This window comes from Apium graveolens, chromosome 8 (genome assembly GCF_009905375.1).
Source record: "Apium graveolens cultivar Ventura chromosome 8, ASM990537v1, whole genome shotgun sequence".
NCBI lineage: Eukaryota > Viridiplantae > Streptophyta > Magnoliopsida > Apiales > Apiaceae > Apium > Apium graveolens.
Genome location: NC_133654.1, coordinates 200,303,544 through 200,321,829, shown reverse-complemented (window position 1 = coordinate 200,321,829; position 18,286 = coordinate 200,303,544). Strand labels below are relative to the sequence as shown.

Sequence of the window (18,286 nt, the reverse complement as noted above, 5' to 3'; positions counted from 1 at the left end):
CCATAAAAGTACCCTTTTATCAGTAATTACCGCCAAAATTAATAGTTGAGCAATTAGGATGACCAGACCCGCAGTGTGAATTACCAGAACCATAAAGCATCGACTGTGGTTATTTTTAAAAATTGAAGCCTAACTAGATGAAGTTTATGTGATCTAATTCAATTGCTGAATTTATGGAGTTAAAGAACCACCGTAACAGCACCCATATCCAAATTTCCATTTAATAAATTTTCAGTGTACCATATTCAGAGAAAGCCCGAGTGCCATTTGCATTTCTTAGTGCGTTCTAATCCAGGATTTTCACCAGAAAAGCCATTGCCCCTGACACAGTAACCTCTTCCCATATAACGGTTACCACCACCACCACCACCACCCCGATTTTCTGGAAGACCCCTTTTAACTTCTGTCAGGACTCTGAATTCGTAGAGGGAATTACTCTCAATTTTAAGTTTTCATTCAGTCAATGCCTCAACTCTCAATTATAGAGTTCTTTATACAGGAATACATTACATATCGTATAATATAAGTTTCCATCGAACTTAAACTTGTAATTGGTAACTTATAATTAAGAAAACTACTAAATAAGTAAACTGTTAATCTATAGATATATAATATAATAAATACATATGGATCCTCACAACTTCGACCTTCTCTCCATCCAAATCATGATTATTCTTATTCTTCAGTATCCTACACAAATGCTAGAAACTCGCACACAATCAAATTTTGAAGGAACAAAATTAATGATGATGGCTTCGTTATAAATACACTTCTCTGACTGGACATGTATAAGGAAAAAGGCATTCTCTTACCACACCACACAGGAGTTACATATTCATGTGATTCTTCCAATTTATGAAGATAGATACTTATGAAAACAAAAAATACATTACAAAGTTCTAAATAGCGACAAACAAACTCCCACCACTTCAGACTTTTGTTTTAAAACAATAAAAGACGAATTCACACTTTAAGCTTTTCTACTTTAGCGCGATCATACATCATCCTGATCAGTAGAACAATAATGGAAAGAAAGAAAATGGAACAGATGACACAAACAGTAATGGCAAGGCCAAGTGATTGGTCTAGCACGACATATGTTCCTGCTATGAATGTCAACATCATTGCTATAACTGAAACAATGTTGAGTACTGTTGAAACAGCATCGAGTTTTGCCACTTGGTCAGGATCTTCGTACATAGAAGAAATGAAATAGATAAATAAAGAAGTTAATGACAGTGCCAGAGCCAATGCATCTGATACCATGAATGTATTGAAAGCCGTCTTTTTCGAAAGAAGTACGAGTCCCTGATCAGGTTCCCCGCTTTGATGGTATCCCCCAGGCATCGTAAATCCTACAGTAAAAGTCACTGTAGTTATGAGTGCGGTAACAATAATCTGAGTGTTGGTTCTACTCCTGTACCGATCAAGCTCTTCTTTCATCTCTTTACGCTCTTCTGCAATCAACAACTTCTTGGCTTTCTTAAATGCAGCATCTTTTTTCGTCCGTTCACTTGGGGGTACTAAACTTTCATGTGTATTCAGTTTCCCTTTGATGCCTCTACGCCAAAACATCCAATGCTGATTAGCTTGGGTGTCGTCAAGTGCCTGTTTAATTCTTACCTATAAATGAAGAATGAGAGAATTATTATTTATTAATCAGTCCTACATAACTCTTCTGTTCTAAGACATCTAATAAAATGAGTTTAGTCTACGAAATTTTCTTTTAGTAATTAATAATTAAAAATTACTATCATAATATTCAACCATAATTAACCTTCTCATGTGAGGGGTTCAATTTTTTAAAATAATAAATGAATGAGATTTTATTTACGGTCAAAATTGAGTCAATTTGATCATAAAAAATCAAACTAGAGAAATTGAAATGGAGGGAGTATATATGTTGGTTTGTTTCAAATGAAATTAAGGAGGGAGAATCAAAAATTTACTAATTTTGTAAATATTTGATGATAAAATGGAACTACCATTGGTGAATCTTATTTTAACAATGAAATGTACTTTTTTATTTCAAATTATAACAATAGTTATAGTAATTTTAGTTTTAATATTGGACTTACTCCTATGAACATAATAAAAAATAATGTTAATTCAAGACATGAGTTTTGTATATTGCTCCAATAACATGCTACTTTATTATTAAGATAATAATATGTTTAAATTATAATACGAGGGAATGAAAAAGATGTGGGAAATTAATCTTTTATTAATAAAAATAAGATAGATGCTCCTACCTTAAAAATATGTAGAGTGTTGAGACATTGGACTTGCTATTAGAGCATGTGTAATTACCCTTAACCCACATGATTAAAATAGATCAATTTTGTCAAAAAAGATGTTACGAATCCCAATTTTTTTTCTAATGATGATATGTCAATGTATAGATAATAATTTTATTTAATAATATGGGATCATAGGTATATAATGATGCGCGTTAAATTAAAATTTGACACGTCTCATGTCATATAAAAAAATTTGAAAAAATATTGAAAAAGGCCCTTAATCTCACAATTCTAGAGCAAATGATCCAAAATATCACAAATTAGAAAAATGACCCTTGGTATCACACACAAACACAACTAAAATTTGCATTTATCAAACAACTAAAATCATTGGTTTTGTTAATGGGTCTTGAACGGGGCCTGCAGAAATTCGAAGGTAACACATATTTTTTATGCGTTGTTTGTTTGGGATACGCATGTTTATCATGCGATTGCACTATGAAAGCATCTTTTAGATGCGTTTTCAAAATTTCACTTATTTATTATTTTCTTATATTTATTTTTATATTCTAAAATTAATATTAATGTAAATAAAAATGTATTTTGTAAAAATGTAAATAAAAAATGCGTTTTTAAGTGATAAAAATGACCATTTTTCCGGATTGTGAGATTTTTGGCCATTTTTTCTAAAATTATGATAGAAATGGCCAATACCCAAAAATATTTGGGATACCTTTTATTTTACAAATACCTAATACCTTTAAACATGCTCCTGTGCTAAATAAAATGTCTTTGACAAAAGCTTTTCCTATAATTGGTCAATTTCTTTATACTTTCATTTTGTATTCTGTATATCTCAAAAGTGTTGATATGCTAAAAAATGTTAAAATGTGAAAATTGACTATATCTACTACTCAACTCTACATACTTTATACATTAAATAATAAATATCGTTATGATCTATTACTTTCTTTTACTTTTTTTTTATTATATTTAATATATTTTAAAAAATTTATACATACAATAAATAGAAAAAAATAAGAATGTCCCAGTTAGCTTTGTATAGGAGGAGCCAAGGGTACTAACCTGATCGCCTATGATTTCGTCTTCTGAATATAATGTGTCCCAAGGAGTCCAGTTTTGGTTATTTTTTGCCATCCTATCAACTCTGTTATGCTTTATGAGCTCACGTACATAGCAACCTTGACTGACCAATACATGGAGAGGTGTATTGCTACTATCATCCTTTTGGTTCAAAATCTTGTCTAAATATTCTTCTGGACAATTCTTTAAAATATAATGTACCATCTCTTTGTCGCTATTTTTAGCCGCCAAATGAAGTAGATTCAGACCAAAAGACCGTTCTAAGTAAGAAGAAGCCGGTAATAACTGGAGAAGTTTTATAGCTGTTGAAGTTTTTCCAAGTTTGACGGCTAAACAAAGTGGTGTTGACATCGAAACGTTATCCGGTAGTTTGTACCCGATTTCTAGTTGCGTTTCTACTAAGATATCGAGTACTGAATCAAATTCGTAATATACGGCTAAGTGGAGGGGTATCCATCCGTCATCATTGTAGGTTACAAGCTGTTTGTCCTCTTCCAGAACACGGAGCACCTCTTCTGCAAATTTTTATTTGAAAATTAAATTTTAGTACTAGATCACACAAAATTGTCATCCTCAGTTTACCCCCGCTAACTTTAACTACTCTCGCCATTAATGATAAATAAAAAAATTAAAAATTACATATTAAAGTAGATTAAAAATTCTTTTCAGTGATTCATTTTTTATTTTATTAATTGATAAAATCTTTATAAACTTCGTTAAGACTTGTCAAAAGTCAAATGTGACAACCACAAAGTTAAGGAAAGAGTAATTAATACTATTTTTTCCACCATGCACCCTTATACACGCCTCTTACAACCATTATTTCTTCCACTATGCCCACTCATATATTTAAATATTGATCGGTCTTATCATTTTACCCACTTTTTCTATTTTTTCACAAAATTACTCTTTTTCTTAAATTTCGTATCCAAAATAAATGTACACAATTGAATGGGATGAAGTGAATATTAAATATTTACTCGGATAAAAAAAAATACTATTACACTATCTAAAAAAAATTCAAATCAATTGATAATATGTTAGGTCAAAATAATATAAACGATTTATCGCTCAAGATTTAAGAAAATTGTATTATTGATCTGGGATAAAATAATAAATAAAATTATTATATTAATTATCAAAAATTATTATATTCTCTTTTAATATTATGGGTAAAGAGTCAATAAAAATAATTTTTCATAACGTAAAAATGGTGAAACATGTTATTAAAGAACAAAATCCCGGCCGAATTAAGGAGTTCGACTTTTAATATATATATATATATGTAATTAATTAGTAAAAAAAAAAGAAAAAAAATCTCAACCAACAAATATGAAGATTTTTTTGGTAGATAAATCGAGGCCACTTCAATCTAAAATGTTTGATCTTTTTGAAGTTTAAGCACATATTTTTTAAGGCAATCCTTTTCTTGTATAATGGTTTTGATCGGACATTTAAACTTGTTTTTGATGATAAATTAACTAGTCACTTTAGTGAAAAGAAAAGCTTACGAGTATTGGGTGATGTTTAATTGGGATTATATATCTCTATTGTAGAAAATGTGGGGCAGTTCCATTAGCCATGATCAATATTATTAAATGATTATTTTATTTAATTATTTTTAATAATATGTCTATATCTGTTATGAATTAAAAACTAAGATATATAATTGCTGTATTTATTACTAAGGAACGTGGGTTTCGAGTCTCGATTTGACTGCTCTTATGTTTCGTGACTCAATCTGCCTTAACAAGATGACTATGTACCTTATTGGTCAATGATTAAGTCAAAAAACGTAGTTCTGATTTGTGGGTGAGGTCCCTTATATAGATGTTGGGAGTCTTCGAATTGGACTTGGTATAGGAGACTTGGTGGTCAAGTCTCTGAATTAGAATGAACTTTGGAGTCCTAGGAAGTAGTAAGCCGATTCCTTATCCCATGAGATTCTTTGGAGGCCAATCTACAAAGATTTATATCCCCACTAGGACTTATCTTAATAGCTGTTTTTCTCCCTTATTAATTAATTACAAAATTAATTAATATTCAGGGTTTTGGGCCTTCTTTGTTCCATCAGGCCTGATCTGGTCCATCAGGCATGATCAATGTGTTAACCTTTTTGGTCTGAATGTCATACATCTTCTAATTGGGCCTTGTAGCCCAAATCATGTGTAATTAATGCAATATTAACTACATAATCAAGATTTATGTTCTTCCCTATCATTTGCCCCCCAACTTTTGGGAAACAGTGACTAGGTTTCGCGGAAGTTACATTCATTTGTTCCCTTATAGGGTATCATTTTTGCGTAAAGTGTGGAGCGACCTACACATTTACAACGATTTACTTTTATCCCTTTTTATTTAGGAATTATCTTAATTTCCAGGAATTTTCCCTGAATTCTAGGATTTTTTTCCTTGATTTTCTGGATTTTTCCCTTAATTCTGGGATTTATTCTTAATTTCCAGGAATTTTTCCCTTAATTATGGGATTTTTCCTTAATTTTCTGGATTTTTCCCTCAATTTTGGGATTTTTCCTTAATTTTCTGGATTTTCCCTCAATTCTGGGATTTATCCTTAATTTCCAGGAATTTTTCCTTTATTTTCTAAAAAATATTAATATTTTCAGAAAATATTTTAAGGAATTTTCTTATTTTTGAGAATATTCAGAATATAAAATTCTTTTTCAGAAAACATTTTTTCTCCCTCTTTTTTTTTACACCTGGTTTGACCAGGAATCCTGTTCGACCAGGATCCTGGTCGAATTAGGCTTCTCACTGCCCTGGTCGAAAGAATTTCGAGGAGGAGGGGTTCGAGTAGGAATCCTGGTCGAATTTCGGCCATGATTTTTTCCTATATATATATTTTTTTTCGAGCAGGAAATTTTCGGTCAGGATTTTGGGTCAGAATTCCTTGTCTTGACCGAATTAGCCATCCTTTTAAGCCCTGGTCGAAGCAATTTCGACCTCAAGAGTTTCGATCAGGATTTCTATACAATTCCTGGTCGAATATGTTTAAATCCTGGTTGAAATACCCCTTTTCTTCAGCCCTGGTCGACATAATTTCGACCTCAACTCATTCGACTAGGAATGTAATGCAAGTCCTGATCGAATTGGGTCAGGATATTAACCTTTTATTCCTATTTTCCTGGGCCTTTATCTGGGTTTTGTATTTGGGCTCTTATTCCCCAATTAATTAGGCCCTTTTTTGGGCTTACCTCTTATTGGGATGACCTTTGCCCTAAACCTGGACTTGATTTTTTCATGGGTACATATTATTGACCCTGGGCCTTTTCTTAACTGGGTCTGGATTCTCTTGGGCCAACCCTTTAGTGGGTTTTAATCTTGGGCCCATTTCTTAAATCTGGGCTTTTCCTTTTGGCTCCTGTCCAACTTTTGGTCCCTTTTTCTGGGCTTAATCCCTTTACTGGGCTTTTTTGGACTAGGCCCTTTGCCTATGTTTTCTATCATGGGCTTTTTTACAGGTTTTAATATCCAAAGCCCATTCAAACTTGGGCTGGGCCTAAATTCTTAAGCCTGACTTCCGGAATATTCTGAAATTTCTAGATTATTCCAGATTTTACCATAATTTTCTAATTTTTTTCTAAAATAATCTGGAACATTCCAGATTCTTCCATTTTTGGGCCCAAATGGGCTTTTTTGAGGCCCAATTTGGCTTTCAAGTGCCTATATAAGAGTTGAGGGGGAGTGTGTTTCTTCACACTTCTCATTTCAATCCTCAAGCTTCCAAACACTCTCCTCTTCTCCCTCCTTCCTCATTTTAGCAAATTTCCGGCCAAGTTTCTTCCAAGGTTTCCAAATTTTTTCAAGCTTTTTATTGATGACTGACAAGAATTCCGAGAGAGCGGCCAAGATAGACTCGACTACAAAACGAGGTAAGGATATCGAAATCCGCTCTTCCTATATTTCTTTGATCGATATGATTAACACTAGGGGGTTGAATATCCCTCCACTGCACATCTCGATTCTTTTAACCATTGTAACACTTGGCACAACATAGATTACGATAAATTAAATGCACGTTATAACGTTCTTCCTCCTCTTAGATTAGTTCCAGTTTCTGGTGGTGACCGTACTTACCACCGGAAACCCGACACTCTTTTTATTTATACAGATGCCCTCGATGCTGGGCTTAGGTTCCCTTTTCACCCCTTCATTCCTCATCTTCTAGCTGATTTACAAATCAACCCATGTCAGCTTCCTCCAAACGCTTGGAGGAACATTTTATGTTTTAAGGTTTGCTGCCTTAGGAAAGGTTTTCCCCTATCTGTAGCTATTTTTAGGAAAGTTTTTCAATGTTACAACAGTTATTCTGGTAATTGTGGTTGGGTCTATGTCAAACAAAGGCCCAAGTGTAAACATATCTTTAAAAATGCCTCCATTTCCGATAATAACCAAAATTAGAGGAATAGTTTTGTCGGGTTACGGTGGGAGAATGGCGACTAGGGCACACTCTTCAGATCTTCCTTCAGGAAGGTTATTGATGGTAGCCTCAAATCCATTCACTTAACCCCCGAGGAAACTATTATTTATAATGAGCTTACTCGGGATGACGGCACTACCACCAGCTGGACTCTTTTAGAGGAGTTCTCCCTCATCCATGTGGGGCTATCCTCTGTTTCTCAACAGGGTATTTTTCTTCCTTTTTCAATTTTATTTCATTTCATGCCTTATTGACACCACTTATTTTGTTTTTTATTTTGTTTTGCAGCTGCTAAGGAGATCAACGAGGATAACGTGCCCCTTGTTGAGGAAACTGCTAGAATAAAGAAAGCTCGTCTTGCGGGCCTGAACACTCGAGGAAAGGCCACAGAGTCTATCTTCTTAAGGAAACACAGGGAGCCCATGTGGGAGGCTTCATCTGAGGGAGCTGAGGGTCACAGTGCTCCTATTACTGCTGCTGCTCCTGCTGCTGCTACAGGCGCCTTCCAGCCTCTATGGGGATTCCGCCGAGGGGATACCGTGGTTGGATCCACGAAACATGCTTGAGATTGGTACTACCATGGCGTGACTCCCAAAGACTTCACAGACATGGTGGCTACTCCTGATCTTAAGAGGATCAAGCTCATAGGAGCTCAGTCCTTAGCCTCAGTATGATTATTTCTTGGAATTTATCCTTCTTACTTGTAGCATTCACTTGCCTTACATCTTTATTTATTATTTCATTTCAGTCTAACGCCTATTTTCAAGGCGCTGTGAGGCAAGCCGAGTCATGGAAGAGGGCTTCTGACAAGGCCGACAATGCCCTCAGGAGGCAGCAGAAGAAGTATGCTGCTCTAGAGAAGAAGTTCAAGCGTAAGGAGGAAGAGCTCGGAGAGTCTAATGCCGAGCTGGTGGTGCTTCGGGCGGAGAAAGATAAGGCGATTGATAACTATCTAGACTCATAGGAGTTTACCCAGTCCATGAGGATAATGGATGACTCAGTCTTTCCAGGGTTTTTCAGGATTGGTTGGGACGCGGCCCTTGGGACCGTGAACGAGGCTTGTCTTGATATTAACCCGGCGGACTATGTCTGCCCTGATGATGAGTCCTTGTTGCAGAGGTTTCGTACCCGAGTAGTTGTCTCGGATCGCATCCCTCAAGACCCGCTTCTTCCTCCTCCCGAGTCTTCTTCCAGGCCTGCTGAGGATGACAGCTCTTCCTCCTCCTCCGAGACGACAGAGACTTCTAGCGAGAGCGGAGGGGATGACGACATGGACGCCGAGGGCACCTCAGCTCCTTGGAGCTTTTCCAGTCCTGCGTGGCTTATTTTCTTTATCTTATTTTCGAGACTTTATTTATCAAACTTTTGTAATATTTATTTGATCTATTTTATTTATCAGGTTTTATGCTTGCATTTCATGCACTTAGTTTACTTGCCTTGCCATAGAGATTTCAAATATATTTCGAAAACTTTCTGAATTTCATAAGTCATTGGGATTCATCCCTTACACAAGTCTTAATAAACTTCAAAATAAAGCTAACACATGTAAATCCTAAGCAAGCAAAGCTTCAAGGTGCTTTTCAACCTATTTGTCACCTTGACAAGCCAGCTTGTAGGTTCCTCTACCTTGAACACTCTTGATCTTGTATGGCCCTTCCTAATTTGGGGCAAACTTCCCTTTCTTTCCTACACCAGAAGCTTCTACCTTCCTCAAGACTAAGTCACCTTGTTTGAAAAACCTTTCTTTAACCCTTAGGTTGTAGCAGAACGAAGCCTTTTTCTGATATTCCACTATCTTCGCATGTGCCTCATCTCGCACTTCGTCAATTAGATCCGGGGCCAACCTTTGCCCTTCCTCATTTTCCTCAGCATTTAAAGCTTAATTCTTGGGGGAGGAATACGATATCTCCACGGGAACAACTGCTTCTGCCCCATATGCTAACATGAAGGGAGTTGCTCCAGTCGTGATCCTACAGGAAGTCCTATAGGCCCATAGTATTGGGAGTATCTCATCCACCAAATTATTCCTCGATTTCTCGATTCTCTTCTTTAGTCCATCCAGGATTATTCGATTCGCCACTTATGCTTGCCCATTGGCTTGCGGGTGAGCCACGAAGGTGAACTGTAACTCAATTTCATTTTCTTCACAGTACTTCTTGAATTCCTCGTTGTTGAATTGTGTTTCATTGTCAGTGATTAGGATGCGGGGAATTCCATACCGGCACATGATATTTTCCCACAGGAATTGTGCAACCTGCTTAGTTGTGATTTTGGCCAAGGGCTTGGCTTCAATCCACTTGGTAAAATAATCGATGGTTACAATCAAAAATTTCCTTTGTGCCGTGGCCATGGGGAAATGCCCAAGTATATCCATTCCCCGCATAGCAAAGGGGATGGGTGAGTTGATAGAGGTCAGCATCTCGGGGGGTTGTCTAACGACCGGTGCGTGTTTCTGACAGCGGTCACACTTCTTCACATATTCTTTGGCATCAGCCTTCATTTCTGGCCAATAGAAGCCTAAACGGGTTATCTTATGAGCTAAGGCCCTGCCCGCCAAGTGTTTCCCATAAATACCTTCATGTATTTTTTCAAGAGCTAAGCGTACCTCATCGGGCCTGAGACACCTTAAGTGAGGAACCACGAAAGATCTTTTATACAGAATCCCATCTATCAAAGAGTACCTTAGTGCTAGAACAGCTAACTTCCTTGCTTCAGTAGCATCATTTGGCAACCAACCGGTTTGAATGTGGGCCTTAATGGGATCTATCCATGACGTCCCCAGGCCTATAGGAGCTACAAGCTTAACATCTATGCTCCGTGTCTTCAAAACACGGAAGTATACACTTCCCGAACTTTCTTCTATCTCAGATGAAGCAAACTTTGATAATGCATCTGCCTTAGCATTTTCCTCCCTTGGAATGTGCTCGACATGGCATTCACTGAATTGGGTCATCACAGCTCTTACTAGGCGGACATACTTAGCCATCGTATCATCCCTTGCCTCAAACTCTCCCTTTATATGGGATACGACCAGCTTTGAATCTCCACGAACTTTTAAGTTCTTGACTCTAAGTGTCCCTGCTAGGCCGATGCCAGCTATCAGAGCATCATATTCTGCCTCATTGTTCGTGGTCGGGAAGTCTAATTTCATGGAATACTCAATCAAGAACCCATCGGGGCTTTGTAAAACCAAACCTGCTCCACTTGAGTTTATTTTTGACGCTCCATCAAAATAGAGAACCCAATATTCTTTCTCCTTATCATCCTCTTCTTTGTCCCCCTTATCAACTTCCTTGTCTTGAGGTATGGTATCTTCCTGCCCCCCGACTTCTTGGTTGGGTATGGTACATTCCAACACGAAGTCAGCTAATGCCTGGGCTTTTATTGCCGTTCGTGGCTTGTACTTGATGTCGAATTCTCCCAGCTCTATTGCTCACTTGATCAACCTTCCAATAGCCTTGGGACTATGAATGATATTTCTCAGGGGCTGATTTGTTAGCACCTCAATTTGATGAGCCTGAAAGTAAAGACGTAACTTTCTTGAAGCCATTACCAAGGCTAGAGCAAATTTCTCAATAGTTGAATAATTCAACTCAGCATCATGCAGAATTTTGCTAACATAGTATACGGGTTTCTGGATTTTTAGTTACTCCTTAACCAATACAGCGCTCAAGGCACTCTTTGAAACCGCTAAGTACAAGTATAAAATTTCATTCAAAGCTGGCTTGGCCAACAACGGGGCATGGGCCATATATTTCTTCAATTCCTCAAATGCCTTATGGTTTTCCTCACTCCATACAAAGTCCTTAATGTTCTTTAGGACTTGAAGAACGACAAGCACTTGTCCCCTGACTTGGAGATGAATCGTCCCAGCGCAACAACCCTTCCTGTGAGCTTTTGAACATCCTTGACAGTTTTTGGTGGCTCCATGTCCAGGATTGCCTTTATTTTATCGGGGTTGGCCTCGATCCCTCTCTTGGAGACCATCAATCCCAAAAATTTTCCAGATCCTACTCCGAAAGCACACTTCGTAGGATTTAACATCATCTTGTGGTACCTCAGGACTTCAAAAGCTTCCCTCAAATGGGTTATATGATCAGTCTTTACTAGACTATTGACTAACATGTCATCAATATAGACTTCCATAGTCTTGCCAATAAGATCCTTAAAAATTTTATTTACCAACCTTTGATAGGTGGCTCCTGCATTCTTAAGACCAAATGCCATAACAAGATAACAATAAACACCAAAGTCAGTGATGAATGATACCTTTGGAATGTCATCCACTAAATCCATCCATGAAGCTCAGCATCTCATGCCCAGCAGTGGCATCTATCAAAGTATCAATCCTTGGCAACGGAAAATAGTCCTTAGGGCATGCATCATTCAGATCAGTGAAGTCTATACACATCCTCCATTTTCCATTGGTCTTCTTCACCATTACAGGATTTGCTAACCATTATGGAAATTATATCTCCTCAATGAAACCGGCCTCTAAGAGCTTCTCAACCTCCTGTTTTATATCTTCTTGTCTTTCCGGGGCAAAGTTTCTTTTCTTTTGCTTCACTGTCTTCCGATTTGGGTCCACATTCAACTTGTGAGTAATCAGTTCTGGATCTATGCCTGGCATATCAGCTGCTGATCATGCAAACACATCACTATTTTCTTGCAAAAATCTCACCAACTTCTCTCTAAGGGGCTCCTCGAGTGTGGCTCCAATGAAAGTCATCCTCTCAGGATTCTCGGGGGCTAAAGAAATCGAAACCAAGTCTTCTGCTGGCTTTCCTCTTTTCTCATCATTCTCTCGGATATCCATATCTTCAATAGGAAGAACCCGCCCCCAACTCCATCTGCCCTCAAAGAGGCTACATAACAGCTTCTAGCCATCTTTTGATCTCCTCTCTCTTCTCCAATCCCATTCCGGGTGGGAAACTTCATAACTGAATGGTAGGAGGAAGGGACTGCCTTGAAGGCATGTATCCCTGTTCTCCCCATGATAGCATTATAAGTTGAACTAGCCTTTACCACCACAAAGTCCAACATCTGCGTTGCTTGCCTTGGTTCCTGACCTATGGTGGTTGACAACTTGATTATCCCTTCCACGGGGCACTCTACTCCCGCAAATCCATATATCGACATGTCGGTTGGGGTCAACTGGGAGTCGTTATATCCCATCCTTAGAAAGGCGTCATGGAGCAAGATATCCACAGAAGCACCATTATCCACAAGAACTCTCTTGACCGGGCTATTTCCTATTATCGGTGTTATGACCAGCGGGTCGTCATGAGAAAATTTCACACCCTCTAGGTCAGAATCATCAAAAGCCAATGTCACTTCTGTCCTGTCCCTCTTCGGGGCTTCTCCAACAATATGCATAACCTCTCTAGTATATGCTTTTATGGAGTTCCTGCATAATCCAGCAGCAGTTGGTCCTCCAAAGATCGTGTTTATCACAGGCCCTCGAGGTCGCGGCCCTCCAAAAATTGCGTTTATAACCGGTCTTCTAGGCTGGGGATTCCGCCCCTGATCGTTTTGGTCCCTCCTACGATCTTCAAAGTTTTTCCTTCCATTATTACTCCTATCCCCTCCTTCTCCAGTGTATTTGTTCAATCTTCCTTTTCGAATGAGGAACTCAATTTCATCTTTCAGCTGCCTACACTCATCGGTGTCATGACCAACATCTTTGTGAAATCTGCAATACTTGCTCTTATCTAGCTTGGCAGGATTAGCCTTCAAAGGCTTAGGCCAACGAATATCTCGATCTTTCTCGATTTCCATCAAGATCTGGCTTCTAGAAGCATTCAGCTTAGCGTATTCAGTGAACTTTTGCCCAGGTCCTCCCTTCTTGGGGGTTGAATCAGGGTTTTGCTCGGTTCTAGGATACTTATCCTTAGCGATATACTTCAGATCAGTTTTCCGCTTCTTGCCTCCAGTGGGCTCATTACTCACTACGGTCTTCCTCATGCTCTCTTCCACCTTAATGTACTTCCCTGCCCTATCCTGGAGCTGCAACATGCTTTCAGGAGGGCGTTTGGCCAAGGATATCTTGAAAAACTCATCCCTAATTCCTTGTTGCAGTGCTATCATTGCGACCTTGTCATCAAGGTCCGGGACTTTTAAAGCCTCTTTTGTGAAACGATTAAGGTAGTCTCTCAAGGATTCCTTTGCTCCATGCACAATGCTCATGAGGGATGCTGAACTTTTCTCATGCACTCTCCCACTGATGAACTGTTTAATGAAAGCCTGACTTAATTCTCTGAACGACCCAATAGAGTTTGGGGGTAAACGACTATACCACCTTTGAGCCATACCCGACAGGGTTTAAGGAAATGCCCGACACTTAATAGCATCATTCACGGGCTGCAACAACAATGCATTAGAGAATGTCCTAACATGATTAGCGGGATCTCCCGTGCCATCATAAGCTTTGATAGTTGGCATCTTGAACTTCCTTGAGATATGGGCATTCATTATATCTTCAGTGAAGGGCGGAGTAGGATCATCAGGATCTCCAAGGGGAAGAAGATTGCTTGGATCAGCCCTTGGGACAACAACCCTTCTCTGTACTGGACCATCCAGGTCTATGATAGGAGGAGGATTTCTCCCCCTAGGAGGTACTGGGGGTCTGGTGGTCTGGTGCGGCTCCAAGTCGCGCCTCAGCCTTTGAATCTCAGCCTCGTGAGCCCTGATCCTTTCCTGCACTTCTTGGGGATTCGACCCTTGGGTGCTTTGAGGACGTTGGCTACCATCAGCCATCGGCCCTTTACCAGAACGTCTCCTTCTTGGGGTTACTTCATCATCCGAAGATTCAGAGCCCCTCTCAGTGTAAGGACCAGAAAATTCCTGATCTTCAAGGATAGGAGCCAAACCTCGTATGTATGGGGGCGATTGCCCTCGTGCTTCACTCCATCCAGCATGTCCACTTCCTCCAACCCCGTGGTAAAGGGGCATCCCATAAGGGGGTTAGTAGTCACAACAGTTGAATATTCGTACCCGATAGGTCGAGAATTCACAGGTGCATGTAGTTGTTGAACTTGGGGATTCGTACCTTGAATAGCCGAGGGAATCATCCCTTGTGGCTGAGGTTGAGTTGCCTCTATCTGGGCTTCTCCTTGGGTAGCTGCATAAGTTGAATGAGGAGGTATCTCCACGTTTGACGAAATCACTTGGGTTGTCCCCGATGGTGTTCCTTCCTCAAGAGCTCTAATTGTTCTCCGTGTTCTCGCCATGGTTGTTGTTGTGCTTTTCCCATAGACGGCGCCAAATGTTATGGATTAAAAACTAAGGTATATAATTGCTGTATTTATTACTAAGGAACGTGAGCTTCGAGGCTCGATTTGACTGCTCTTGTGTTTCGTGACTCAATCTGACTTAACAAGATGCCTACGTACCTTGCTGATTGCCAATGATCAAGTCAAAAACCGTAGTTCTGATTTGTGGGGTGAGGCCCCTTATATAGATGTTGGGAGTCCTCGAATTGGACTTGGTATAGGAGACTTGGTGGTCAAGTCTCTGAATTAGAATGGACTTTGGAGTCCTAGGAAGTAGGAAGCCGATTCCTTATCCCATGAGGTTCCTTGGAGGCCAATCTACAAAGATTTATATCCCCACTAGTACTTATCTTAATAGCTATTTTTCTCCCTTATTAATTAATTATGAAATTAATTAATATTCAGAATTTTAGGCCTTCTTTGTTCCATCAGGCCTGATCTGGTCCATCAGGCCTGATCAATGTGTTAACCTTTTTGGTCTGAATGTCAAACATCTTTTAATTGGGCCTTGTAGCCCAAATCATGTGTAATTAATGCAATATTAACTACGTAATCAGGATTTATGTTCTTCCCTATCAATATCGAACATCAAATTAATTTGAATGCTCTCTAGAATATAAATATTTATTTACATTAATTTATATTTACTATATTATAATATATGTAAACATTAAAAGTTTGGTAGTCAATCGGTCGGTAATTGCTGAGATTACTTAATACTGGAATGAGGTATATTTTGATTTAACGGTTATCTTATTATTTTGGTTATTAAAAATAAATAAATAATGTTATACACATGTTAAACTAATAAATTGTTAAATTACTAGATATAGTCTCATTATTTCGCTATAGTACATCAAAATTCATCCTACTAAACTACGATCACAGTTCATTCCTAATTCATTTAATTTTTTTACTATAAATCTATAATTATTATATGTTTATATTAATATATTAAATTTAAATATATAATTAAATAAAGGAATTTTTAAAATATATTTAAATAATAACAGAACCCGTGTATCGTACGTGATTTAAACCAGCATAATAAAGAATAAGAAAAGCTAAATAGTGAATTCAACTAGATGTTAATTACAATATTAAACAAAAGCATACAAAATTTAAAATATAATATGCGCATGATCAACCGAAATAAATGAATTATAACTTACTGTATATTTTTAATATTTAAATATATATATATATATATATATATCATGGTCGTAAAATTGGTAATCGGTACTAATCGGTTGAGGTACTGATTAGGGATTAATCGGCAAATCGGGGATTAATCAGAGGGATTAATCGGAATAAAAATCGGATATATTTAAATATTTTAATAATATTTAATATATTTACCTTATTAATTATGAAATATTTAATTCAAAAATAATTTATAAATATTAATCGGATTTTAAAAACTAGATCGGCCAAATATTTTTTAAGGATTAATCGGAGATTAGTCGGTGATTTTTTTAAAAATCGGGAATTTTTAGAACACTAATATATATCATTATATTTGAATACACGATTTTTCCATTAATGTCATGAAAAAACAATACACAATCCACATTTAAACTTGATAAAAATATAATTTCCGTCACTATCTCAGTGTCTCTGTTCTAGTCTAGCTAAGGCGGTTCCCATTTTCAAGAAGCCTCTGATCTATGACTGCATAAATAAGTTAAATAGTGATTGCATTTACCTTTATTGCGCCTTTTAATTGCATTATGAAGATCGGTGACACCTTTAGGAAGAGGAGGTTTTTTTGCAGCTTCATCATTTTCATTGGGTTGATCGGCAGCCGTATTCTCCGACACGTTTTTGGAATCGAGGAGAGCCATGAAATACTACTACTATATCTGTATATGGATCACTCGAATAACAGAAGAGACTCGAGAGAGTTAGCTTATTGTTCATCAGTACTGCATATAACTATTAATACTTGCTCACATTAACGATGTATACCTAACTTGTAGTTTGACTATTAGCTGTCTATCACATGTACACATGCTTTTTTCTTATCTAGGATTTTAGTGTCTTGTTTCTAACAACCCAAAATGTCAACTTAAGTATGTAGATTTGTTCAGATCAAGTTAAAAAGTAAAATATTAAAACTATTTTTCTATTTTTAGAATTGAAATATGTTAAATTATCAAATTATCCCTAACATGATATTTTTCAAGAGTTTTTTTATTGCGAATGTAGGAACAATTTTATCTTTTCATTATTTCTTTACAATAAAAATAAGAAAATTACTCTTAAAATAACATTTCTCACTTACAAAACCTTTAGTTAACTTCACGTTTACAACAAACAAACAGTGCAAGTCGCAAGTTAGCAAATTAATTTGGCGCACTCGGTGACATGTTTCTTCACATTTTTCACTATTTTAAATGTCATATAAACATATTTTCACATATTGTTATAATTATTTTAAAATTTAAAATCATAGTTTTACTCGTATAAGAGAAAATTATTTTTTTTAAATTCAATATGTAATAATTTACCCGGAGCCTACTAATAATTTCATTCGAAATGGCGACCGATTTACCCATCTCGACCTGGGACAGATTCCTCTCCAATAAATCAGGATCGCTCTCCTGGCTTGACGAACCCGGGTAACACGACATATATCTTTTTACAAGAGCCTTGGTCCGAACCATATACCTATCAAGATCAATATGAATTAGTCTGAAATTCTACAATTTTATGTTTTAACTAAGTGGTCCGGACCTGACACGTTATTTTTGTTCTCTCGTAACCTACCAATCCGGATCGGCAATGCAAGGCGAATCCGGCTATACATCGCTAGTCCGGACTAGAAATATTTGATGTATAGTTCGGACTAGCAATATTCTGATTAAGTTATTCCTCCCAACCAAAAAAAGAGCCAAGTCAAATTTGCAAACAACCCTTACCCGGGATAAACCCTAAACCAAAAACACACTGTTCACGAGACAATACAACAAAACACACTATAATACATACCCTGGTATAACCCTCCAACTCGGATATAACCAAAAACCCTAACCCACAAACAGTTACAAACACGAATCAAAAACCAAAATATGCTATTTTCACGAATACATACACTTATTTTCAACAAGAACATCAAGAACATCAAGAAAAACAACAAGAAACCCAGAAAAAGAAAATCACCAATTTTTTAACCCAAAAACCCCAAAACCCAAAACACATCACAAAAACACCCATATTTTGCAAACAACAAT

The 18,286-nt window shown here is 37.4% G+C and overlaps 1 protein-coding gene across 1 annotated transcript; it reads right to left on the bottom strand.

The window, feature by feature from the left end:
- Window positions 1-734: 734 nt before the first annotated feature.
- Window positions 735-17,076, bottom strand: LOC141678125 (uncharacterized). Its single transcript, XM_074484366.1, has 3 exons — window positions 16,759-17,076; window positions 3,327-3,859; window positions 735-1,623 (listed from the first exon to the last, which is right to left on the bottom strand). The coding sequence occupies exons 1-3, from the start codon at window positions 16,895-16,897 to the stop codon at window positions 964-966; spliced, it is 1,332 nt and encodes a 443-aa protein (XP_074340467.1). The 5' UTR covers window positions 16,898-17,076; the 3' UTR covers window positions 735-963.
- Between the last annotated feature and the right edge of the window lie 1,210 nt (window positions 17,077-18,286).

Coding starts and splice junctions, on each gene's coding strand:
- LOC141678125 (XM_074484366.1), bottom strand. CDS start 16,897: ATGGCTCTCCTCGATTCCAAAAACGTGTCGGAGAATACGGCTGCCGAT. Junction 3,860..16,758: donor AATTAAAAGGCGCAATAAAG/GTAAATGCAATC, acceptor AAAAATTTGCAG/AAGAGGTGCTCCGTGTTCTG. Junction 1,624..3,326: donor ACGAAATCATAGGCGATCAG/GTTAGTACCCTT, acceptor CTTCATTTATAG/GTAAGAATTAAACAGGCACT.